The sequence below is a fragment of the Trachemys scripta genome, chromosome 1, assembly GCF_013100865.1.
Source record: "Trachemys scripta elegans isolate TJP31775 chromosome 1, CAS_Tse_1.0, whole genome shotgun sequence".
Lineage (NCBI taxonomy): Eukaryota > Metazoa > Chordata > Testudines > Emydidae > Trachemys > Trachemys scripta.
In genome coordinates this window covers 210,406,364-210,432,261 of record NC_048298.1, presented here as the reverse complement: position 1 = coordinate 210,432,261, position 25,898 = coordinate 210,406,364, and the positions used below count along the sequence as shown (strand labels likewise).

The 25,898-nt window shown below is 43.4% G+C and overlaps 1 protein-coding gene and 1 long non-coding RNA gene across 5 annotated transcripts in view; one reads left to right on the top strand and one right to left on the bottom strand.

Moving 5' to 3' along the window:
• The window catches only part of LOC117869219, a 20,722-nt gene extending 19,760 nt beyond the window's left edge, over positions 1-962 (top strand). The window contains exon 3 of the long non-coding RNA XR_004643787.1: positions 768-962. This is a non-coding gene — a long non-coding RNA (uncharacterized LOC117869219). The remainder of the gene's footprint in view (positions 1-767) is intronic.
• ADGRG2 (adhesion G protein-coupled receptor G2) overlaps positions 1-25,898 on the bottom strand; it is a 97,916-nt gene that overhangs the window by 3,629 nt on the left and 68,389 nt on the right. For all 4 annotated transcript variants that reach the window (XM_034755774.1, XM_034755783.1, XM_034755793.1 and 1 more), the window contains 12 exons: positions 23,784-23,970; positions 23,283-23,439; positions 19,003-19,146; positions 18,623-18,745; positions 16,777-16,822; positions 16,553-16,656; positions 16,165-16,289; positions 10,914-11,182; positions 9,906-10,005; positions 9,004-9,287; positions 7,102-7,203; positions 6,221-6,373 (listed from right to left, as the gene is read on the bottom strand). In XM_034755774.1, coding sequence (XP_034611665.1) covers positions 6,221-6,373; positions 7,102-7,203; positions 9,004-9,287; positions 9,906-10,005; positions 10,914-11,182; positions 16,165-16,289; positions 16,553-16,656; positions 16,777-16,822; positions 18,623-18,745; positions 19,003-19,146; positions 23,283-23,439; positions 23,784-23,970 — 1,794 coding nt within the window. The remainder of the gene's footprint in view (positions 1-6,220; positions 6,374-7,101; positions 7,204-9,003; positions 9,288-9,905; positions 10,006-10,913; positions 11,183-16,164; positions 16,290-16,552; positions 16,657-16,776; positions 16,823-18,622; positions 18,746-19,002; positions 19,147-23,282; positions 23,440-23,783; positions 23,971-25,898) is intronic.

The following is a 25,898-nucleotide window of genomic DNA, read 5'->3' as shown; positions in this document are numbered from 1 at the left end:
GGGGGCCGGCGCTTTTTTTTGCTGCTTGGGGCAGCAAAAAAGCTAGAGCCGGCCCTGTCTCTCAGAGCTATTGTTCCAGGCTCCCTACAGACTCAAGCAGATGTCAGTGTATCATTCTCACTTGTGTCATATTTTGATTGTAAAGCACATATCTCCAGGAGCAAGGGCTCTATTGGTTCAGACCTAGAATACCTATGCCTTGATCTGGCTCTGATTAGGACTAGATTTGTAAGGTTTTTTCTCATCATTTTAGAAACTGAAGACAGCAAACTATCCAATAGTAATTCTCAAGTCCCTGCAAATCTGCTGGACTGGTGTTGGATCTGCTAAAGAAAGCTGGAAATATACACAGGACACAAAACCCAAACATACACAGTTTAATGCACAAAACTGTCAGTCACTGACACACTTATACAAATAAACAGATAAGATAAATGGGAGTTTTATTCCTCTTCATGTCTTGTAATAAAATAAAGGCTGCAAAAACAGGCAGAGGCAGAGAAAGACTGAAAAACAAAGCTGAGTGATGGGATTTACATGTCCATCTGGGAGCCACCTAGTCTCACAAACTCTGCAAATCTGCAAGAGAAAGGCAGAAGAAGAGACATTAGTGTGAAGTGACAGTATAAAATTGTAAACTAGAGATCCACTGACTAAGCAAAGCCACAGCCTGTATACATCTAAAATTCCAAATTTACCATCTTGGGTCACTCTATCCACCATCAGCATACTCCTGTCCTTCCATCAGCATATTTATCTCTCCTCAGGTACAACTGCCAGATGAGTGGAAGGAACTGGTTCAGCAAAGGGCTTGCCAGGAGGACCAACTGTCTCCAGATGACCCTCCTCCCCCAAATCCTAAGAGGAAAGAAAAAGGAAGGAAACCGTCAGGGCATATGTAATACAGCAGTGATTCTCAAACTTTTGTACTGGTGACCCCTTTCACATAGCAAACCCCTGAGTACAACCCCCAATTATAAATTAAAAACACTTTTAAATATATTTAACACTATTATAAATGCTGGAGACAAAGCGGGGGTTTGGGGTGGAGGCTGACAGCTCGCAATTCCCCCATGTAATAACTTCGTGACCCCCTGAGGAGTCATGACCCCCTGAGGGGTCACAACCCCCAGTTTGAGAACCTCTGTAATACAGGTTCTAAAGCTTCATCCAACCCACTCAACAAAACTCTTTTTTGGTATGAATGGAGGATGCAGGGGCAGGCTCACAGCATCCAAAACATTCAATTAAAAATTAAGTAAAAATAAGTGGCTTACCTCCATACATATGTGGCAGTGTCTATCATAAAAGCATTTCAAGTTTCCAAGTGGGTTAGGAAGTGATGGTCCATCACCTCCGTCTGCAATGGTGCATCAGCAGGAAGATGATGTACCAACTCAGGACATATGCTGAGATCCTCAGCCTGAACAGAACCTCATTGCAGAAGCAGACCATGGACTCAGTGTCATCTGAGAGGCTAGCATTGGACAGGACAGGGAGATGACCTCAAATCAATGGAATTGCTCCCTATTAAAACCATTGGAGTTTGCCTATAATTCCAAAATACCACTGAGGACCCCAAATCCTCTGCTCTGGAAAGCTGTGCTGGGATTTGTGGCTTAGTTGCCACAATGCACAAATACAGCAAAGGGTTAGGTGAGCATTGTAAGTCTTTCTATTTAATGTAGTTGTAACTGTGTCAGTCCCAGGATATTACAGAGACAAGGTGGGTGCGGCAATATCTTTTATTGGACCAACTTCTGTTGGTGAGGGAGACAAACTTTCGAGCCACACAGAGCTCTTCTTCAAGTCTGGGGAAGGTACACCTGAAGAAGAGCGATATGTGGCTTGAAAGCTTGACACTCTCACCAACAGAAGTTGGTCCAATGAAAGAGGTTACCTCACCCACATTGTTTTAATGGCAGTGAGAATTACTGTTTTGTTTTTTACCTGTGAACTGAATTGTCAGGTACCAAGAGCATTAATCCTGCTAGTATCAAACAGTGGAGGAAGGTTTTAGAGAGGGATGGGGCAAAAGGAACTATTTCACAAACTCATTTAATTTGGAAAGCTAATGAGAACATGGCAAAATGCCACTAAGATTCGATCTCCTGAAGTCTCATGATTTCTTCACAACATGTAGTTCACCTACATATATGGACAATATTATGTGAAAATGGTAGACATTTGAATTCAAGCTATAGATTTTACTCTATCTAACATTATTATCCAAAAGCATTGTTATATATGAGAGATGTTTATTTATTTTTCTAATATAAGGTGTCAGGATATGAGAACATAAGAACATAAAATAAGAACTCAAGAAGGGCATACCGGGTCAGACCAATGGTCCATCTAGCCCAGTATCCTGTCTTCCAGCACTGGCCAATGCCTGATGCTTCAGAGGGAATTGACAGAACAGGCAATCACTGAGTGATCCACCACCTGTCATCCATGCCCAGCTTCTGGCTAACAGAGGCTAGAGGCACTCAGCATGGTGTTGTATCCCTGCCCATCCTGACTAATAGTCATTGATGGACCGATCCACCATGAATTTATCTAGTTCTTTTTTTAACCTTATTATAGTTTTGGCCTTCTCAACATCCTCTGGCAAAGAGTTCCACAGGTTGACTGTGCATTGTGTGAAGCAGTACTTCCTTTTGTTTGTTTTAAACCTGCTGCCTATTAATCTCATTAGGTGACCCCTAGTTCTTGTGTTATGTGAAGGAGTGAGTAACAATTCCTTGTTCACTTTCTCCACACCAGTCAAGATTTTATAGACCTGTATCATATCTCCCCTTAATCATCTCTTTTCTAAGCTGAAAAGTCCCAGTCCTTTTTAATCTCTCCTCATACCCTTAATCATTTTTGTTGCCCTTTTCTGAACCTTTTCCAATTCCAGTATATCTTTTTTGAGATGGCGCATCCAGATCTGCACACAGTATTCAAGATTTGGGCATGCCATGGATTTATATAGAGGCATTATGATATTTTCTGCCTTATCTATATCTTTCCTAGTGGTTCCTAACATTCTGTTCACTTTTTTGACTGCTGCTGCACATTGAGCAGATGTTTTCAGAGAACTATCCACAATAACTCCAAGATCTCTCTTTCTTGAGTGGTAGCAACTAATTTAGACCCCATAATTTTATATGTATAGTGGGATTATGTTTTCCAATGTGCATTACTTAGCATTTATCAACATTTGATTTCATCTGTCATTTTGTTGCCCAGTCACCCAGTTTTGTGACATTCCTTTGTAACTCTTTGCAGTTTACTTTGGACTTGACTATTTTAAGTAATTTTGTATCATGTGCAAATTTTGCCACCTTGCTGTTTACCCTCTTTTCCAGATAATTTATGAATATGTTGAACAGTACTGGTCCCAGTACTGACCCCTGGGGGACACCATTTACCTTTCTCCAGTCTGAAAACTGACCATTTATTCCTACCCTTTGTTTCCTGTCTTTTAACCAGTTACACATCCATGAGAAGACCTTCCCAGTTATCCCATGACAGCTTACTTTGCTTAAGTACCTTTAGTGAGGGACCTTGTCAAAGGCTTTCTGAAAGTCTAAGTACACGACAGCCACTGGATTCCCCTTGTCCACATGCTTGTTGACCCCCTCAAAGAATTCTAGTAGATTGGTGAGACATGATTTCCCTTTACAAAAACCATGTTGACTCTTCCCCAACAAATCATGTTCATCTATGAGTCTGACAATTTTGTTCTTTACTATAGTTTCAACCAGTTTGCCTGGTACTGAAGTTAGGCTTACTGGCCTGAAATTGCCAGGATCACCTCTGGAGCCTTTTTAAAAAATTGGTGTCACATTAGCTATCCTCCAGTCATCTGGTACAGAAGTTGATTTAAGTGTTAGGTTACATTCCGCAGTTTTTAGTTCTGCAATTTCATATCTGAGTTCCTTCAAAATTTTTGGGTGAATACCATCTGGTCCAGGTGACATATTAATGTTTCATTGATCAGCTTGTTCCAAAACCTCCTCTAATGACATCTTGATCTGGGACAGTTCCTCAGATTTGTCACCTAAAAAAAATAGCTCAGGTATGGGAATCTCCCTCATCCTCTTCAGTGAAGGCTGATGCAAAGGATTCATTTAGTTTCTCCACAATGGCCTTGCCTTCCTTGAGTGCTCCTTTAGCATCTCGATCATTCAGTGGCATCACTGGCTGTTTAGCAGACTTCCTGCTACAGATGTACTTAAAAAATAACATTTAAAGGACAACTACAGCCATTATTTTAAACATCCCAGTAGCAACAATACAAACAAAGTAGCCAGTCTGTGAAGTTCATCAACTGCACATAAAACAATTTGAGCAATAACAATAGTGCTGAGACTCAGCCCTTGACTGAGGGAAAGAAACACTGGCCTTTGAGCATCCAGGAGTACAGTATTTAGGTCTTATAACATATGATGACCTATGTGCTCCACAATGTGGGATAGCCTGAGTCATTACTCTTTTATTTTCAACATGGAAAGAGGAAGTGCTGCACCATCAGAGCGCACAACCAGCATGGCCAAAGCATAAGTCGGGGTGACCAAACTTACTGACCATCTGAGCCATATAAGACAATCTTCAGCAGTTGGAGAGCCGGGGTGCACCTGCCAGGGCTTGGAGCTTCAGCACCATGGGAGGCACCTGCTGGGGGTTCAAGGTTCCAGCCCCATGGGGCTCAGAGCTTCAGCCCTGCGGCATGCCTGCACAGGACTGATGCCCTGAGACCCCTCCCTGCAGGGCACAAGTCCTTAGCCCCAACACCCTGCTGCAGGGCTGAAGCCCCAGGCTCCCGCCTCCCCCAGTCTGGTAGGCGGAGAATGGGGAGAAATGTGGGGGGGTCTGCCAGCCACACTTCAGCTGTAAAAGAGCCATATGCAGCTCACAAGCCACGGTTTGGCCACCCCTGGCATAAGTCATGCTCTCTCTTTTGTGCTGCCATTAGATAAAGATGCAAAACTTAGATTACTTTCAGCCATAAGAGGTTCATTTTTTGTGGGTGCATTCAAATTATGTGCATATCTAATTTTCTCACTAGCCATTCCAATTTGCATCTGAAATGGAGTGATGTGACATTTGAACACCTGCATTTCCGTGAGCCAGGAAAGGGGAGAGATGGATAGGGAATGAGTATGTTCACATTGCCTACAGAGAATAACAACTTAATAGGGAGCATTATGTTTGTCCTAAGTGGAAGCATGCACATTTGTAATGGGGGAGGTTTAGGCTGGATATTAGGGGAAAAAATGTCACTAGGTGAAGCACTGGAATGGGTGACCTAGGGAGGTGGTGGAATCTCCTTCCTTAGAGGTTTTTAAGGTCAGGCTTGACAAAGCCCTGGCTGGGATGATTTAGTTGGGGATTGGTCCTGCTTTGAGCAGGGGGTTGGACTAGATGACCTTCTAAGGTCCCTTCCAACCCTGATATTCTATGATTCTATGAAGTCATGAAGCATTTTGTCCTTAAGCACCATTTCCTGCAACACATAAATACATTTCCATTAGGGAAGATTGGCCATGGAAGTCACAGAAAAAATACTGTAACTGAGCTCCATTACTTACCCAGTAGCCAACAGCTATGTAGCTCTCTGGCTGTGACCACTTAAGTGAGAAGATTTTATGGCCTCTGTTGTCCCATTCTCCCTTTCTTACTCTGCTTCCCCAGCCTCATAAGGGGGTTACATGTGGATGTCCTGGTAATGATAGCAGGGGTCCTGCAGATCAAGCCCTCACACCCTAATAGCACTCCCAAATGATAGCTTTCATGTTTTTAAAAATTATTTTATTGGATGTCATCACATTTCTTTCATCAGTAGACTGTGTTTTCTTTAAGAGTTGATAGCTATTTTAAAACGTTCTTAAAGTTTTCCACTGCTAGTTCTGTCTTCAACGGACAAGCAGGATATAAATAGCACTTCTGCTGGGTATTTGAGTAATGTATACCATTTACAATTTTGCATATAATCACCAGTTCACTTTAAGTATGAGAAGTGAGTATTTTTTTAAAAATGTACTACTATATTACCCTCAATTGGATAATTTTAGTATTATTATTTATAAGACCACACTAAAACCTTTTGATTCTGTATTCATAAATAATAATTGGTTCACTGCCCACTTTAAATTGCCATAATAGAGCCTAAAACTGTTTTAAAATAAAAAAAGGATATAGTTTGAGAAGTACTCTTTTGCGACATACATACCATTCCCATTTGCGTGCACTGAATAATCATTATTCATTAGCAGTGTGGTGGAATTAGTAGAGTTACTGTTTGATTGTAAGGAATTGGAAGAACTGGATACTCCTTGGTTTACAGTCTGCTTCTTTAAACCATTAGTAGCAGTTCTACTCCAATCTATAGTAGAATAAGTGTTATAGAAAATAGTGCAGTACATTCAAGCACAAATAAATGCAAGAGCACAGTTAATAATGCAATTTAACTTAAATTCTAGCAAAGATCTTTTCCCAGTATTTCAGATAGAAAACTATTCTCATAGGAATTGCATAATTCTAGATGTGTAAGAATTTACATTTTCTCTTTTTAATTTCTTAGTTTTAAAAAGTCACTAATCATACTTTTGTGACTGTATGCCCATTTAGAGATTACCAGTAACTGCAACCGCAGTACTTCACCTTTGAGTTTAGATTGTGTAAGGGTATGTATAACTTTTCAAATACAATTATGTTACAATGAAAGACCCTCAAAAATTGTTAGGAAGACACATTCTCAAAGCTGCTTCTGACCCTGCTCTCACTGAAGTCATTGCTAAGGCTACCATTGACTTTGAGAAAGCAGATCTTTGGGGATTGATTTAGGTCCCAGTCATACAAAGGACTCCACAAGGCTACAGCCTTATACATATGCAGAGTCCCAATCAAAATTAATACTTTATACAGCAGTATTTTGCAATTAAATAAAATGCAATCTTTATGCATCAGGAAAATAAAACAAAGTAGTAGATATATCTGGAAATATTGCTATGCTATTTATTGCATAACAATATTTGCTAAAGAGAATGGGGACTTTACACCTGACAGTAATTATATAATTTACAAATGTAGAAAACAGTGTTTAATATTTACCAGAATTTTCAGCCAGCCTGAATTTTCCACAACACAGATATCGTCTCCACTGTTTGCGGACATTTTCCTTTGCCACACAGTAGAAGATAAAAATGAAGAATCCTGCAAAGTACCAAATGTCAGAATATTACTTCAAGCCATAGAATTTTTGCCCTTTTGTAACTTTTTTAAATGGATGTATTGTTTTTCTTTTCTTTCTTCTCAAGTCAATTGATCCCAATCAAATGATCTCATACTCTTTTGTTCAGCAGAGACACTGATAGTCTAAACAATAGACTGATGCCATTACCTGAAATGCTTTTTCTCATTACACTTGCATGATATGTATTAGATATAAGGAGGATACAGAGTACCAAAAATTCAAATATATCAGGTAACTGAGTTTAAAATATGAAGATCTGTGTGGAGCTGCAAGTTTATTTGAACCTTCAGTACAGAAATCAAGACAAGATAACAACACAACCTCATTATAGCAGTATCATTTCAAATATGAGGTATAATCAACTGAATTTGGCTTTCTCTACATACTTTGTGGAACTTCTCCATATTTTATTTGGAGTTAATATATTGCTGCTGCTGCTTACGATGGAATCAATAACACTTACAGACCAGTGTTCTTGTTGCTAGGCCACTGGGGCAAATTTTATTAAACCTAATGCAAATTCAAGGTTACCAGGCAGCTTTTCCGCCGCCTCCCCCCCGCCGCAGTCACAATTAAGTCATAGTGAAAGCCCACGTGGGCTAACAGCTCATGCTCAAATAACAGTAATTGTAGCCCTCTTCACCACAAATTCAAAGCCACATCTTTTCCTGGAAGGAGGCAAATCACACATGTTGGGGTACCTCAAACTGTGCCAGATCACAGATCCAACCACTTTTCACTGCTTCCCATACAGAGTGGGACTGTACTTGCTTCCAAACCTTCCACTTTTCAAAGAAAGCGTGTCAGAAATATTTACACTGCCTGCCAGCTACAATGTATCAAAGAAGAAAGTGGTTGTGCAATTCTTTAAGTTAGATTTCAGGGAATGAAAAATAAAGGAGAAGCTACAAGTTTGGACTGGAGAAGACAGAGATTAGCATTTTCTGGACCAATTCTCAGGGTAAGTTAGACACCTAACTCCCATTGTGTTCAACAGGAGTTAGGCACCTAGATGCTTTTGAAAATCTGTATCTTTGGGCACTTCAATTTGGCCCTAATGCTCAGATTTTTAATGATATTTAGATGTTGCTCTGCTCATTGTTGCAAGGCCTAAGGCCAGATCCTCAAAGATATTTAGAAATCTAACTTCCATTGAAATCAGTGGGATTTTCAGATCTGGGCCTAAGTGATTTAGACAGCTAAGTCCCATCTTCAGAGGTGACTTAGGCACTGAGAAGCGTAAGTCACAATGAAAGCCAATGGGAATCAGCCTTCTAAGTGCCTAAGTTACTTTTGAAAATAGGACTCAGCCATCTAAATCACTTATACCTTGCAGTGCTGAGTGGAACAACACCGAATTACTTTTAAAAATCAGGTCCTAAATGCTTAACTCATTTGAAAATGCAACATAGGGTAAAAATTTTCAAAAGCAAATAAATTACGTCAGAGCCTAAATGACCCAATAGGTCTTTTGTCCTGTAGCTTTTGTGATTCTATGAATGGACCTTAAGATGACAATTTTCATTACAATGCACTCAGAAAGACAGCACGTCACTTCTGAAAGCATTTGCTTTGCATTAATTTTCTTTAAATGTAATACAACTATTAAGAAGGGTCATCTTCAAGGTAGTTTTATTTTTTATATTATGTAACAGTAAAGATATAATTTTGGTAAACTCTTGTCCATAATAAAGCATTTCTTAGAACTGAATTATTCATTACATTTTTATACAAAAGGCCATAACAAAGCATAAACTTACCTTGTAATGTGTTAAAGATGGCAAAGAGGTACATAAATATCAGATTTACTGGCCCCCATGCAAAAAAGGCAAATCCCCAAGTAATTCCCAATAAGAATGTGAGGCCTGCCACACTCCTGAGGTCTTGAATACTGGTTTTTCTCTGAGTTCCAAGTTGTTTCTTCTTTTTGATTCGACAAAGCTGAATCAGCACCACTATAAACATGCCAATGTTCAACAGGAATATCATGCAGAAGTATCCCACGACAGTAATATAGAAGACAATGTTATTGTTGATCCAGCAGCTAGAATACAAAAACAAAGGAGGAAAGATCATATTATCAGACATTCATTATTAGTAATAGATATTAGATAAAGAATAGTATTAGGCATGGCTATATTTTGTTGAAAACACATCATCCTGCAACACTCAAGGCCACATACACTGATTCAAGTTTTCATCTGTCTATGTAGGTGTTTATAACAGTGTCTATCATCATCCTATCTGAATCCCAAGGGTTAAAGCAAATAAATAAATAAATAAATACACCAGTGGATTAGATTTAGGTTTCCTGTTTCCTTAGGCAATATGGTGTTTTTTGTTTGTTTTGTTTTTTACATTTAGGCTTGCTTTCTTCTACACTCTACTCTTCATCCCCCATCTCCTTTATTTCTCTTGTCTTGCCTTCACCTTATTTTCATGTTCTAGCTCCATGCCAGTGTTTTGGGGCATACCCTCTTTTGTGACCAAGATCAGAGCCTTGCAAACAGTTTCAGGAAGACTTGACTTAATATATCCTGCAGAGATTTATTCACAGAAGTGTCACTTTCAGGAAAGAAGCTTACATACACACTCACACATCACCATTAGATAAAAGCATTCTGTTAGCATTCACTTTTGAAACATGCCTATCTTAACTTACAATTCATCTGGTGAGCCATTAGGAAACTTTCCATATGATCCAAGCCCATAGTTATTTGGTGTTATAGCCAATACAATGCCTACCACTACAAGTGGTACACCTGAAAGATTAGATAATAGTTATAATTCTGAATGAAAGTTTTGTGATGAGACGAAACAACTATATTTTCCTATGAAACCTAGGGCCAGGTTATGAAGGCTGTCGGAGACTGTTATATCAGGATAACTTACTTTATAAAAAGCAAAATAAACTCACACACATTTGAAGTTTTAATCTTTCTGAACAAGACTATATATTCTGTGACTTGATCCACTTATATCACTTGCAACCTACGTCAAACTAGCAACATGTGTTGCATCTGCTCTTTGATATCACAGATTTAAGGACATGAAATACAATGGGCTTGATTTTGCCTCTCACACGTGTTTTACACTAGTTTAACTCCATTGTTTTCAGTGCAGTTACTCTTGATTTACAATAATGGGTAAGACAAGAGAATCAGGCTTAGGGTTTTCTCATCACTTAAGTCAGAGGCACTGTTTTGCTACCTTTTGTTAGAAACAGTAGCAGTCTAGAGGTAGAATATGTAGTTGATAATCTGGAGCAATAACATTAATTTTCCCAATGGAAGAGATTCCATCTGCTTTGGGGGTTGGAAATGGAAATAGTCAAATGTGTAATTGGCTCTCAGACAGCTGCAACTGTAGTTCCAATAGAAACAATTTATTATTCACTTGAATTGCAATAGCACCCACAATATATAGTGTATGCCCTGAGAGAATTTACAATCTGAAAAACTTTGCAACAAGGGGTGAATTCTGCAACATGCTAAAGTCACAGAATAGTGAAGTAAATAGAACCCTGTTATTGATAATGCATCTGAGGATTCTGACAGGCAACAGGTATTTGATACTTGCTTTGTTATCACTTTTAAATGGTCTTCCATCCAAAATTGTTGTAAAGAAACTATATTTATTTTAGATTCCAAACCCAGAAAAATATACGTACCCCAGCCAACGATACAAAACTTAAGGATGTATTTCCGTACATAGGTATTAAACACTTTGACAAGGGCAAGATACATGTGGAATGCTTCAAGGCCCATCCAGGTGAAGGAAACCAAGAGGAAATAATGAAGAAATACAGCAACTGTGATGCACAGGCCTCGTATGTTATACAGAGCAATCCATGAATCAAGGAGGAAAACTAGGTTGAGTAGAAGTAATGCAGCACACAGTTGAATAAGGATTTTGGAAGGGTAGTCTCTCCGGATTTTCCTAAAAAGAAAATTAGTGAGATGATATAAGCTTTCATCATTCTATGAGCATTACTGTAGATTACACATTGATTCTGTGTTCTTTGGTCCTTAATGCAGAAGAGCCACTAAGATAAGACATTTTACATATGGTTAAGAAGTATTTATGAATCAAAAGGTTTATATTTGTGACATCACTATTCTTGTTACAACCAGGTTTTAAACTCTTATAAATATAAACATTGTTGCTTAAATTTCAGTTGTCTTAGTTTAATGTTTGTTTAAATATTTTATTACTTTTGTCCATGTTTTTTCTATTTTGTATATTAGGCTTCTTATTGTTGGAGTACTTCACCACAACAACACTCATCACATTCTCTATTATTTTTATTAGAGGTTAGACTAGGCCTGAAAGCTTTTTTACGGGGTATCTGGAAACCTCGACAGTGGCAAATAATAATCTATAAAAGGATGCTCATAAATCATGCTCAGGGGTTCTCTGTCAAGATGTATAATTAGCCTAATGGACTGAATAAGTGAGGCTCTTGTAATGGATAGGTTCTGATAACTTACAGGGAAAGCTAGTGTACTGTAACTGCATTTTATTGCACAAGAACCACACAGTCTAACAGAGGGGTGGGCAAACTTTTTGGCCTGAGGGCCACATCGGGTTTCTGAAATTGTGTGGAGAGCCGGTTAGGGGAGGCTGTGCCTTCCCAAACAGCCAGGTGTGGCCCGGCCCCCGCCCCCTATCCAACCCCCCCTGCTTCTCACCCCCTGACAGTCCCCCTGGGACTCCTGCCGGCCCCCCTGGGACCTCTGCCCCATCCAACCACCCCTTCTCCCTGTCCCCTGACTGCCCCCAGAATCCCTGCTCCTGACTGCCCCCGCATCTAACCCCCCCTTCCTGAATGCTGCCCCCATTCAACCCCCGTTCCCCGCCCTCTGACCACCCCGCCCCCTATCCACACCCCGAACTCCCCTGCCATCTTTCCAACCCCCCCACTCCCTGCCCCCTTACTGTGCTGCCTGGAGCACAGGTGGCTGGTGGCACCACAGCCGCACCGCCCAGTGCACCAGGACAAGCAACCATGCCGCCCGGCTGTAGCCAGCCACGCTACTGCGCAGCACAGAGCACCAGGTCAGGCCATAACTCTACAAGAGCCCCGCCACCCAGAGAATTGCGCTGGTGGTGTGGCGAGCTGAGGCTGTGGGGGAAGGGGAGGGGCCGAGGGCCAGCCTCCTGAGCCAGGAGCTCAGGGGCCGGGCAGGAGGGTCCCGTGGGCCGTAATTTGCCCACATCTGGTCTAACAACATGTTAATATTTTGGAAATGTATTGTGCATATATGTACCTTATTTTTAAAAGATTCCTTGTACATTCCACTTTATTAGGACAATTTGTAGTAACCCCTTCCCAGCTCCTTGGCTTCCAGCTATACAAAACTGCATGATAAATTATTTTATTTATAAGATACTCTTCCCCGATGAGAATCAAATCTTGATATACACCCCTTAAAGTGTACCCATTCTGTGTATTACTATTGAGGTAGAAATGAAACCTTCTAGAAAAAATAGCAACTAACCTCTGCATAACTGTTTTTCTTCAAGATTTGTTACACATGTCCATTCCAAGTGTGTACGCCCCGAGCACAGTCATGAGAAATTCTTCCCTCAGTGGTAGTGATACCTGCAGAGTGGCTCTGGCGCCCTCTGGTGCCGTGCATTCGTAGCGCCAGTATGAAGGGCCCAGACAACCCTCCCTCCCCCGCAGTTCCTTCTATCCAGCCAACTCCGAAAAAGATGGGTAGGACGATGGGGGTTATGGAATGGACACGTGCAACACACCTCGAAGAACAACAGTTACAGAAAGGTTAGTAAATTATTTTTCTTCTTTGAGTGAGTGCACATGTCCATTCCAATGTAAGGATGTAGATGAATCCCAAGCAGTTGCATAGGAGGTGGGATCAGAGTTCATGGACATGCTGACCATAAAACAGCTCGACCGAAACGGGCATCATCCCTAGCCTGCTGAGTAAAGGTGTAATGACTAGAGAATGTATGCACTGACATTCAAGTCGCCGCTCTGCAAATGTCCTGAATAGCGACCTGAGCCAAGAATGCTGATGATGATGCTTGCACTCTCGTGGAGTGGGCAGTCAGGATAGCTGCTCATAACACGTACAAATGCACTATGTAATCCACGATAAAAGTCTCTGAGCCAAGATAGGGAGACCTTTCTTCCTTTCAGCAATCGCTACAATGAGTTGGGTGGTTCTATGGAACGATTTAGTCCTCTCTGTGTAGAACACTATGGCAATCTAACGTCCAGAGTGTGAAGATGTTGCTCCTCCCTACTCACATGTGGCTTTGAGGAGAAAACAGGTAGGAAGATTGCCTGATTACTATGAAACTGGGAAGCCACCTTCAGGAGGAAGCTGGGATGAGGACGCAATTGCACCTTATCCTTAAAGAAAACCACGTATGGAGGCTCCAACGTGAGGGTGCAGATCTCCAAGACTTTTCTGGCCGAAGTAATGGCCACTAAGAAAGCCACCTTCCGTGAAAGGTATGACAAGGGACATGTTGCCGATGGCTCAAATGGGAATCCCAAAAGTTTTGATAAGACCAGGTTTAAGTTCTATGGAGGGACAGGTTCCTGTACTTGGGGGTATAGTCTTTCCAGGCCCTTGATGAAATGGATGGACATCTCATGAAAAAACAAACCAGCTTTCCACCGGGAGTGAAATGATGAAATCGTTGCAAGATGGACATTAATTGAGGAAATTGTTAAATCTTGCTGTTTCAAGCATAGCAAATAGTCGAGCATGTCCTGCAGAGACAACTTTGTGGGTGAGACTCCCTGCTGGGAAGCCCATATGGAAAACCGCCTCCATTTTGAGAGGTACATAGCCCTGGTGGAGGGCTATGTGCTCCCTAATAGGACCTGGTGAGCAAGCCAGCTCTCCAGGACATACCCATAGAGCTTCCAGGCCATCAGTGGAGGGAGCTGAGGTTTGAGTGGGGCAGATGACTGTGGTCCAGGGAGATCAGGTCCAGATATAGAGGGAGTGGAATTGGAGCAGCCACTGAAAGGCCCAGCAGTGTGGCGAACCAGTGCTGACGGGGCCACGGTGGGGCTATAAGAATGACCCATGCCCGATCCCGCTTGATTTTTAGCAGAACCTTGTGCATGAGCAGGATAGAGGGGAAAGCGTAGAACAGGTGAACTGTCCATGGGAGCAAGAAGGCATCTGTGAGCAAACCTGGGCTGTGGCCTCGCAGGGAGCAAAACTTAAACCCAGTTGCAGACAGGTCTATCTGGGGAGTCCCCCAACACTGGGAAGCATCCCTCATGATGTCCAGGAAAAGGGACCACTTATGATGATTGGAGGCTGTTGAGGCAATCTGCCAGTTCGTTCTGCACTCCCGGAAGGTGAGAAACCTCAAGAAAAATTACATGGCCTATGCAGAACTCCTATAAGTGAATTGCTTCCTGATACAGGGTGTGTGTGGGAGGAAGAGTGAGCCCTTCCCTTCCTGTTGAGATTGAACACAGCTGCAGTGTTGTCCATAAGCACCAGGACACTCCTGCCCGAAATGTCCGGATCAGGTGCTGCCCGATGGGACGGATGTGCTCTTCCCTCAGAGGCCACCAAGAATGAGCATCCTGAATGGGGCCCACCATCAAGGGCAACGCCCATGGGTTCCAAAAGGTCCATTGCATTGGCATAGGTAATGACCACTAGGCCAAGCACTCAATGGCACTCCTGTGCTGTGGTCCAGGGCAGGGCAGGGATGACTGGAGGGGTAACAGGGGTGACTCCTCTGCTGAGAGGAGTACGGCCCAACCTCCAATTCCAACAATGAGCTTTCCTCTGGGGACCATGGAGGTGTGGTTCTCACCGATGCTGGATATCAGTGCCAAGGTGAGGAAGCTTGCGTTTGTTTTCTTCTAGACGGTACCGCAGGGTACAGAACCAAGCAGCCACTGGGGGCTATGTGCTCCCTCCTGGCCGCCAGCACCAACAACAATGGTTCCTATACTGCCGGTAACAGCGGTATGGAGAGCACTAGCAGATCTCTGGCAGCAGCAAACGCCTCCGGTATAGACAGCACCTCAGTGGCGCCGGTGCCGCGCTGTCCTTCGCGTGCCGATGGTTCGTCCAGTAACAGACTCAACGGTACCCACATAAGGCCTGGAGTCAACAGTTCTGACTGACGCCAAGACAGAGGAGTGGCCTGACTTAGGTTGCACTCTGCTCTGCTTTCCATGCCTGGCCTTCTTAGGATTCGGGGAACATCCCCTCTTGGCTGGCTGCCCCGTGTGCCATTTCCTCGGCAACAAGGCTAGCACACAGTGCTGGGACTCTCACACCATAGGAGAAGTGCTCCTTAGTGACGCTGAAGTGCTCGGTGCCAGGTTCAACCATCTCACCTCAGAGGAAGGCCTCAGTGCTGCCTCCATTAGGCGAAACTTCAATTTAGCCTGCCAGTCCTTCTTGGTACGGGGTTTAAAGTCCCTGCAAATTTGGCACCAGTCCCCAATGTGAGCCTCACCCAACCATTTCAAACAACTCAGGGGCATTGTCTTATTGCAGGCGACACAGGGCTTGAAGGGTATGGAGAAAACTCTGCTAACTAACTGGAAACAAACTATATACAACAATCAGAAAGGAAGTCCACTGAAAAGCTTACCGTAGCAAGGGGAACAATTCCAGCGACCATCACAGGCGGTAAGAAGGAACTAAGGGGCACAGGGTCAGTTGGGCCCTTTGAACCAGTGCTATGAACACACGGCACCAGACAGCACCAGTGCCACCCTGACGGGTACTATGGAGGAAGAAATTTCTGGCGACTGTTCTTGGGGCACACACACACCTAGATTGGAATGGACATGTGCAATCACTTGAAGAAGAAAGGACTCATCCATTGTCCTTCAGGGTGGTGGTTATGGACAATCATGGTCAAGTTTATAATGTAAGTTTAACTCTGCAGGTACTTACTCAAAGGCTATGTAGGTTACAAGAGTAACAGAAAGAAAAATTGCAGAAATGCCACAGCCTATATAGGTGATAAAAGTCAGAACCAGTGTCTGGATGGGTGATAAAGGAGGATTTCTGGACAGGTCCTAAAAAGAAAACAGAAATTATCTTTAAGCCCGAACATCTATTCTACAGTTAAACATCCCCTTAGCCCAAGCCTGGCGACCCCAAGTCAGCTGGCACGGCCAGCTGCGGGTGTCTAACTGCGGTGTAGACATACCCTTAGACTTCATTGGTCATGCCCCCAGTTCAACAGCCTCATTTGCTTAAAGTTAAGCATGTACATGAGCGCTTTCCTGAATCAGGGATCCAATTGCACCAGTTTGGGGTATTATTTATAACTAATTACCAGCAAAACTCCAAAACTTGTGAGGTGGTTGCATGTACAAACGGTTTCATTTGCTCTCCTTTCTTTAATCATGCATCCTTCATATGACCAGCCTCCTTTGCCACCTGTTACAGATAACAAGATTCCATTAAGGATAATATTTACAGTATCTCTTAAAACGTTTAACAAAAGTTAACACAGCTGAGATGGCATGGCACTTAGAAATGGTGATATCAAATACTTACCATTTTTATTAAAGTCCCAAAATGCACATCTAACTGTTAAATTATCCTGTTTGAAAAAAATACACACATTTTACTGAATTATAAGTTGATGAGTAAGGCAGTTATGAGTATAAAATGGACAGAGAAGTAAGGACTGTCTATAGCAATACAACATAATAAGGAAAAGCTATTTCTTCTATGTTAGCCTAAGGTGTACCAGACTGTGGATGGATGAGGACATCTATACAAATGTGGATATACATAACAAACTAAACTTGGCTATATGAGTAGATCTATTGCCCTTAGCTTGTGCAGAAGGATTATTATTGGTGGTAGGAATAGGGGCTTTTCCTAACTACCTGCTGTTTTGTTGTCTGTATGGACAGTGTAGATTGAATTTAAGGTTTTATTTTAATCTTTCCAAGTTTCTCACATCGTAAATATTATCTTAACCTCTTGGACCATGTGACAGAGTGTGAGTCACCTAAGGCTGACTCATCACTCTGTGCACTTTGCAAGGGTCCCTACAAGGGCCAAATTGAGATAATTGGTTAAGCACCAGGTAATTAACCAGGCGGAGATAGGAGGGTAAGGCTGAAAGGAAGGGCCAGAGAAGCTTGAGAGGTGAGATCTCTCTTTTCCCTGGGCCTGGGTACTAGATAAAGGTTTGGGGGACTGCTGCCTTATGCTGTGGGGAACAATCCCTTGCAGAGCACGTTATAAATAAAGCTATCAGTGTGTGAGAGGACAGTTTGCAGTAAGAAATCCAGGGGGAGAGAGTACTGGCCTGTGACAGATCACAGCCCTGCACATCTTACTTGTGGCTTCAAAGGGATTACTCATCTGAATGTGGTTCCATTCTATATGCATCCGAAGAAGTGGGCTGTAGTCCACAAAAGCTTATGCTCTAATAAATTTGTTAGTCTCTAAGGTGCCACAAGTACTCCTGTTCCTTTTTCATCTGAATACAAGCTACTCATAAGTGTCTGCAGAATCAAACTCTTAGTTTGGAGGGAATGGAACTTTTCATCTTAGGATACGTAACATAAGGGCAGAATATGTGATATCTGTAAGTTTGTCTCTGGTAAGGAATTAGTTTTTTTAAAAAAGATTTTTTGGTCATGTTTTAGTATTGAAATGTTAAAGTTTTAAAAGTGTTGTATTTTTCTTGTGGATCCTAGAACATTGCAGCTAGTAACTGATATATAATGTTATTATGAACAACAATACTACATTGTTGCATTGGCCTCAACATTTTACCAGTGCAAGTTCTGATTACAGAGAGCTAGCTTTGGGAAAATCCCACACAAGGGACTGGAATCTCTGCCAGTTTCAACCCAGAATGTTTCTTGGGAGACCGGCAGATTTTAATCCATCCATGAACAAGCAGGGGATATCAGCCCCCAAAATGTATAGATTACCCAAATCTGTGTGGATCTAAGGACAACCACACAGACCAAGCCAAGGCTATATGCTAAATGCTGTTTCCTGGCTGCATTACCTCGGTGAAAGCCATGTTCCCAGTGTTTCCCTATTAGCCATAACTGCCTAAACCCCACTCATGACATGTTCATTCATCTAAGGGGGAACACCATAAAATATGCTGGCTGGGTAGGAATTTGATAGAATAGAGAGAAATCCTTAATAACTGCAAATCAATGGTTTGCATAATGTTAATTAATAAACATTATTGGTTCACATGAGATCTGTTGGAAATTTTGAAGCCAATGAACTTAGATGAGAAAACCACAAAAGAACCACAGAGCAACTGAAGCAGCCTGCATATTCAGCATAGCATAAGTGCTAAAACAATTCTAAGTGAGTCAGTAAAATGGCATTTTGTAAACTGCTAAAACTTCAGTCATACCTGAATAGGCTTGGTGTTCTGTAGAGTGACAGTAACATTTGCCTTCAAGTTGCTAAGCGTGAGGTTAGCTACACTTGATGATATGACATTACTGATTAGAGAGAGATTCTCGAGTGAAGAATCCTGAAACAACAAAAAGGTAACTAAGTAGAAAAAAATTAAATACAATAGAGCATGCACACACACAATTTCAGTTATTGCAATGATTAGAGCTGGGCAAAAATGTCTGAAATGTTAAAATCTTCTGATTAGAAATGGAATGACTTTTTGTGAAAATTTATGCTCATTTGCCCCTCACCACCCCATTTTTCGATCAGTTCTAACACGGAGTTAAAGATTATTATGAAGGAGCCCGCATGTACAGGGTCCCCAAAAATTACCTGAAATGGAGTTGTCTTTTCAAAAAAGTTGAATATAATTCTAGAAGCCAGAGGCATATCTTCAGAAGACAAGTTGGTCAGCAATGAGGAAGGCAGTGCAATAGCTCCAACACTATTTATAGGTGCTTGGGTCCCTAGAGCAATCTGAAAATTAAACATAAAAAGGCATAATAATTTTTGTTGCTAACAGAAGATTAGATTGTGCCTTAGGCTCAATCCTGAATATAGGAGCAGCCTCTTGTATAGCTGTGCCACCCCTGGAGCACCATTGGGAAGGAACCATGACTCAGAATCATACTATTTCCCCTCAGTGGCAGAGCCAGGTTTTGCAACTTGCGGGCGGGGGGACCATTGGTTGTGGGCTAGAGAACAAGTCCGCCCATGCACCCCCAGCAGCGGTGCTTCCTGTCCCCCTGGGCGTGGTCCAGTTCCCCATTCTTGGCACTGAGCCCTAGTGCATGTGGTTGCAGGGCCATTCAGGTTCGGCCCAGCCACCCACCTGTTGTGATGGAAGGGTGGCCAAGCCAAATTTGAGTGAATGGCATCGTAACATGGTACGTGGGGTTGCAGCACTACCCCACCCAATGAGTCATGTTGCAATGTCCAGAGCAGGGAGGTGGGCCAAGCCCTGCAGACCAGGAGCTGCTGCTGCCAGGTGCATGTGGGACAGGCTCACTCTCCAGCCCCATGTGAAAATTCATGTTGCACACCTTGCCTCCCTATTAGCTGCATCCCCTGCTCTTCTTTAGCTCCAGGGGAGAAATAATTTACCTCCGCTCTTGCACCCAGCTATGGCTCCATCCATTTGCTCATGAGGACAGAGCATCAGCATTGTGGGTAACCGTGCTTTGCAAAGGACCCAGAGCCATAATCTGGGTAGCTCTAATGTAGGAGCTATGCAGGAGGTGGGGCATGCACAGCTGCACTGGGGCTAGCAACAATCTAGCTCTTAAGGAGTCATTCCAGGGGCTGAGAGAAGAGGGGAAAACAATGTATGCTTTTATAAGAAACACTGAGATGGTAAGGAGGAGGGAGTTGGGAAACAGACGTATAGTTCCGCATATATTTTAGCTTATCCAAATTTGGTATTTTGTAGCACAGAAATTTACAGAAGTATTTAACTACTTAAATTCCAGCCATCAGGAAGGAGGTGGCAGTGATGACAATGTTATTAAAGGTTTACTACAAAATTGTTTTTATTTTTTAAAAGAAATCCCCAAACCCTTTCTGTATGAATCCAAAAGAGCTGTACATAGCCACTGTTTGTAACTGAAGTTTAATACTGCATCTTAAACAAAATTTGAGACAATTATCCCAACTTTAACATCATTTGCTGCCAGACATCTGACACCATAACTAGGAGATGAGATCAAGCCCTAAAGTTAAAGGTCTGCAGATCAGAATTTTGATTTGGCGTATTATAAAACTAAGGACATTTTGTAAAATTTGGGTTTAAATCTAGGATCATAATTTGAACTCCTTCAAAATTTGGGTGTCTTCAGAGTTAGGATCTTGGTGTGAGCTCATCTTTAATTATGACTATACAAAGCAAAGGTTTGAAATAATTATTCCCTTTTAAACTACTTATTTTTATTCCATTGTTTATAGTACTGGTGATGTCATTCATTCTAGCAGGTAAACCAGATCAACTGTAGTTCAGTTTTCTCAGGACCTTAAAGATGTAATATCATACAAACAGGATGTTAACTTTTAGCTAAACTTTTGGGGTACACCTTTAAGATTAAGTATGTTTTAGTCTCGTTAGCTTTCTGAGGTGACTAGTGTCGCTAAGATACTGTAGTTGTACAACTTAAAAAAGGAATAATAGTTTAGAAAGGTGTTAGACTCTCAGAACTCAAGACAGAAGTCATATGTATCATCAAAAGAGCAGTCACGGCCGAGAAACAGCAGCGCAAGCTTCCCAGCAATGCTCTAACAATGTGCATCAGTCCTGCCCTGGAGGTCAGGGAGGGGTAACTTCTCAGTGTGCAAGGGTAGTTCAAACTCCAGAACCCAGTCTCTCACCTCTCAGGCTGTTAGCACCGAGACACCAGCTAAGTTTACGAAGGCATTTCCATCACTCTAATCCAGACTAGATACAAATTTGTTGAAAAGCTCTGCATATCTCATTACCAGTCCCCTAAACCTTATAGTACATCATGAGATTTACTTAGCCAAATTACTCCTGAGGGAATTCGTCACCAAAAAATTTAAGAATTTATTCACACAATATTCTAAAATTCTGCATATTTTATTGTCCATAAAGAGAGATGGAGGCTCCAGCATGGTAGTGGGGAGCACAGGTCACTGGCTGCATAGAGGTGGGAGATCACCCTACAATGCTCCCTCACTCCTCTGGACACAGACTGGGCAGTGAGGCTGCACCCAACCCTGACACAGTGCAAGGGCCAGGCCTGCCCCAGAAACATCCTGGGGCCCTGCCCCTCCATGCCATATGCACCAAGATAGCAAGCAAGAGGGACAAAGTCTCGTACGCCCAGTCTTGGCCCCTGACCTAGGTGTGGGGCAGGCAGGCTCAGCCTGGCACAATCTAAGTGTGGAGGGGCTTAATGTGGGGTGAGAGGGTTCTGTGTGGGGCAATCTGGGTGCAGATGGCTTGGTGGGCAAACTGGGTGCAGAGTGGATCTGGATGCACAGGGGCTCATTAAGGGGTTCCAGATGCAGGGGGAATCTAAGTGAAAGTTGTTCAGGCTCAGCAGGGTGGGGGGGGGATGGAGTTTGGTGGGGGAGTCCAGGTGCTGGGGAAGTGGGGCTTGGTGGGGTGGGGGTCTGGGTGCAGCTGATTGGGCCTCGGTGGGTTGGGGATCTGGGTGTGGAGGGCTTGTCAGGGTGGTCCAGGTGCAGAGGGATGGGTCTCATCAGGCTGGGAATTTGAGTATGGGGGACTCAGTAGGGGTAGTCTGGGTGCAGAAGGGCTCTGGATGCACAGGGGGTGGGCAGATGGGGGAGTAACTCCCTGTACAGTGTCCCCTCCCTCCGTGGCTGAGGAGCATTGGGCCAGGAAGCAGGAGGGGGTACAGAGCTTCCTGCAGCCGGGGGTGGGTCTGACGCAGCCCTGGCCACTCCTTGCAGGGAAAGAGGAAGTCCCGTTCTGCCCAGCCCAGCCTGGACTAGCAGCTGAGCCCAGCGCAGGGTAGAAACTACTCGCTGGGGCATCCCAGCTCTGCCCCCCTTTCTGGTGATTTACCTCTCCACCAGCTGCTCCAGGCACCCAAAATGATGCACCTGGGCTGCTGGGGAGGAGCTCATGACCGCTCTTGCAGCTTCCCTTTGTTTCCCCATCATTTTCTGTGGAGAAGCAAAAAAATCTGGGGGGACACATGAATTCTGTGCAGGCACAGTGGTGCAGAATTCCTCCAGGTGTAGCAAATGTCAAGTTTCCACCACTACTACCTCCTTCCTAGTCTCACCAGACACTTATACATCACACATTTTTAGGAAAACAAAACAGAACTTAGATCTTGCAGTTATTTCACATTATTTATAATCTAGAAAGATATAAGTACCACGTATTGCTCAAATCAGACTGTTACCAACTTGCCTGGGAAGACCAACAGTGCTCTAATATTTGTTGAGAACTTTTGATCTCTCACAGAAAAAGCCTTAATGGTTTGTAGTGTGCCCTTTAGAATTATCCCAAAATCAGGGGGTGGAAAGGCTTTCAAGTGAGAAAGCGGTGTTAAACCTTTCCAAGCACTTTTTTCTTGGCAAGGCCAACTGACTGTGAGTGGCAAATATATATGAAATTCATCAACTAAGCAACTTAATAGCTCTTTTCCAGGCAGCCAATGTAATTCTAATACCACTTCTGACAGGTGAGGCCATCTGGCAAAACTCCTTGAAATTCTTCAATGCTCTGGGGGTGGGTGATTAAAATATTCATGATTTTAGGCTGCTGGAGTAGGGGGATGTTTTGCCACATCCTTCTGGTGTTCTGCCTGTTCCCTTACTAACAGCTTGTTAGTGAAATATCAGCTTCTGCTAGGACAGTAGCTTACACCCTTCTTATCGATACAGAATTTTTCTCCTAGAAGTCTTAGTGGAAGAATTTTAAAAAAAATCTTTTGAAGACTTCAAAAGCAAACTAGTTAATAAAGATCCTCTGATTATAGCAGACACGCCTAACAAATATCCTATGGCAGATCTGGATTTCAGATTCTCTTGATTAAATCTCTCTATTTTTCAATATAACAAATGCCCTTTATCCACAAAGAGTCTGCATTTAAATGTTTAAGGATTAAAATCATAAGTGACTTTACCTGAAGATCTGATGAATCTTGGACAGCAAATGACATTTTGCTGAAGTTACTGCTGTGGACTTTGGTGACTGCTAGAGCCAAGGCCGGGGAGGTAAAATTAATGGATTCTGTTGAAAAGTTCAGTTTTAAGCCAATGGCATCCACTATTTTTATTATTCTGTTAAGACAAAATATGCTTAGTATTACAATGCGCCTATCGCTTCATTTTCAAGCAGTTGTGAAACAGCAAGCCAAGCATATTCTGAAAACAATCACAGCTTTTCTCTGATCTCTCTTATGCCAATGTAAATAAGAAGGAACTCCACTGAAGGCCATGGAATTACATCAGTGTAAAACCAATGGAATCAGAATCATGTCTCTGATATAAAATTTCAGTGTGGGCGAGGGAAAAAAAAGTGCAGGCTGATAGTTTGCCCATCATTCGAGGAGCTACCTATAATGTATCACTTTACCAAGATGACAAACACAACATTCAGTTCATCTGTTTACAAAAATGCATACCTGTTAGACATTGGGGATTGTAATGGAGCATTTAGGAGATCGCTAATTGTGTTGACCATCTCTTTTGCAACTTTTGGCTCTATTTTCTGGGCTGACAGAACACTTTCCATTTTGGATATTATGCTCTCAACTTCAGAGAGATTAATCGTGGTATGTGTGATATTTGACAGATTATCCAAAATGTTTCCTATGGCAGAAGAAAAATAGTGTACATTAACTGAAAACCATCAGAATATTGTGTATGTCAAAGGGAATAAACCTGAGGAGAAAAATGAGCCATTATGTGATGGCTACCATCTAGGCCAGTGGTCACCAACCTGTCGATTGCGATCGACTGGTCAACTCTGGAGACTCTCCTAGTTGATCATGATCTCTGACCGTGGTGGCGTAGCGGGGCTGCCTGCCACTAAGGCAGGCTCCTTGCCTGCTCTGGCCCCATGTCACTCCTGGAAGCGGCCAGCATGCCCCAGCAGCCCTGCAGGGGTCTCTTCGCGCTGCTCCTGCCCAGAAGCACTGCCTCCGCAGCTCCCATTGGCCAGGAATGGGGAGCGGTGGCTAATGGGAGCTGTGGGGGCAATGCCTGCAGAAGGGGGCAGTGCACAGAGCCATGTGTCCTCTCCAGGGGCTGCAAGGGCGCATTGGTCCCTTCTGGGAGCAGCATGGCCATGTGGTGCACTACTGGCTGGCAGGGTGGGACGGTGGCCTGGCTCATGATGGGGAGCAGGTGTCAATGTGCCTGAGTGGGGCTGGGGCAGACAGGGAGCCTGCCTTAGCCCCTCTGCACCACCAATTGGGAGCAACCCAAGGTAAGTGCCCCCCGGTGGGAGCCCGTGCCCCAACCCCCAGCCCTGAGCCCCCTCCCTGAGCCAGCATCCCATACCCCCTCCTGAACCCCAACCCCCTGCCCCAGGCTCAGCCTGGAGCCCCCTCCCACACCATGAATCCCTCTGCCCCAGCCCAGAGCCTGCACCCCCTCCTGAACCCCAATCCCCTGCCCCAGCCCAGAGAAAGTGAGTGAGGATGGGGGAGAGTGAGTGACAGAGAAAAAGGGGGGTGGAGTGAGCGGGGTGGGGTTTTGGGGAAGGGACAGGGCCTTAGGGAAGGGGCGGGGTAGATTCTGGGTTGCCCTTAAATTCAGAAAGTGATCTTGGGTGTAAAAAGGTTAGAGACCACTGATCTAGGCTGATATACCAGGGATTGAACCCATAGACCTCCAGAATTAACTGCATGAGTTATTAAGGATTGAATTAAAGAGACTAGGCTCCAGAGCTAAGGCTATAATAGATTAGTATTCTCTGCAGACTGGCACAGAGGCAGACTTATAACACACACTTACTAGTGGGTTACTGTGAAGGGGTGGACTACGTCTGGAGACCCTGCTGGAGGCTGCATAGCCCTGCCTCGCCCAGCCCCAGAAAAGAGAAGAGAAGTCCTCTAAGCAGCCTACAATGGCTGCAGGGGAAGCAGCCAATCAGAGGAGCTGCTGGAGTGGTCAGTCAGAGCCCAGGAGGGCCATATAAAAAGCGGCAGCAGAAACAGAACAGTCAGCTGCTGCCTAGAGTGGGAAAAAGAAGAACAGGAGTACTTGTGGCACCTTAGAGACTAACAAATTTATTAGAGCATATGCATCCGAAGAAGTGGGCTGTAGTCCACGAAAGCTTATGCTCTAATAAATTTGTTAGTCTCTAAGGTGCCACAAGTACTCCTGTTCTTCTTTTTGCGGATACAGACTAACACGGCTGTTACTCTGAAACCTAGAGTGGGAAGAGAGCTGACCATTTTCCTAGCTGGCTGGAAGAGCAGCAGGACCATGGACAGCTCAGTATGGCAGCGAATGGGGGAAATAGGAAGACGCTCCTGGCTGGCTGTGGGGACTAAGCAAATACTGAGACCAGGGAGGGCTCCAGGAAGACAATGTCTTTGGGGAGGAAGCCCAGGGGGTATGTCCTATACCAGGGCTCGGACAATTTAAAGACTGTATACCCTGAAAGGGGTTTGTTCTATTCCACGGTGTGTGATTAGGCCCAGAAGGCTGAGTCACTGAAGACCTGCCGAAGATACAGAGACGAGGCAGATGAGGTAATATTGTTTATTGGACCAACTTCTCTTGGACAA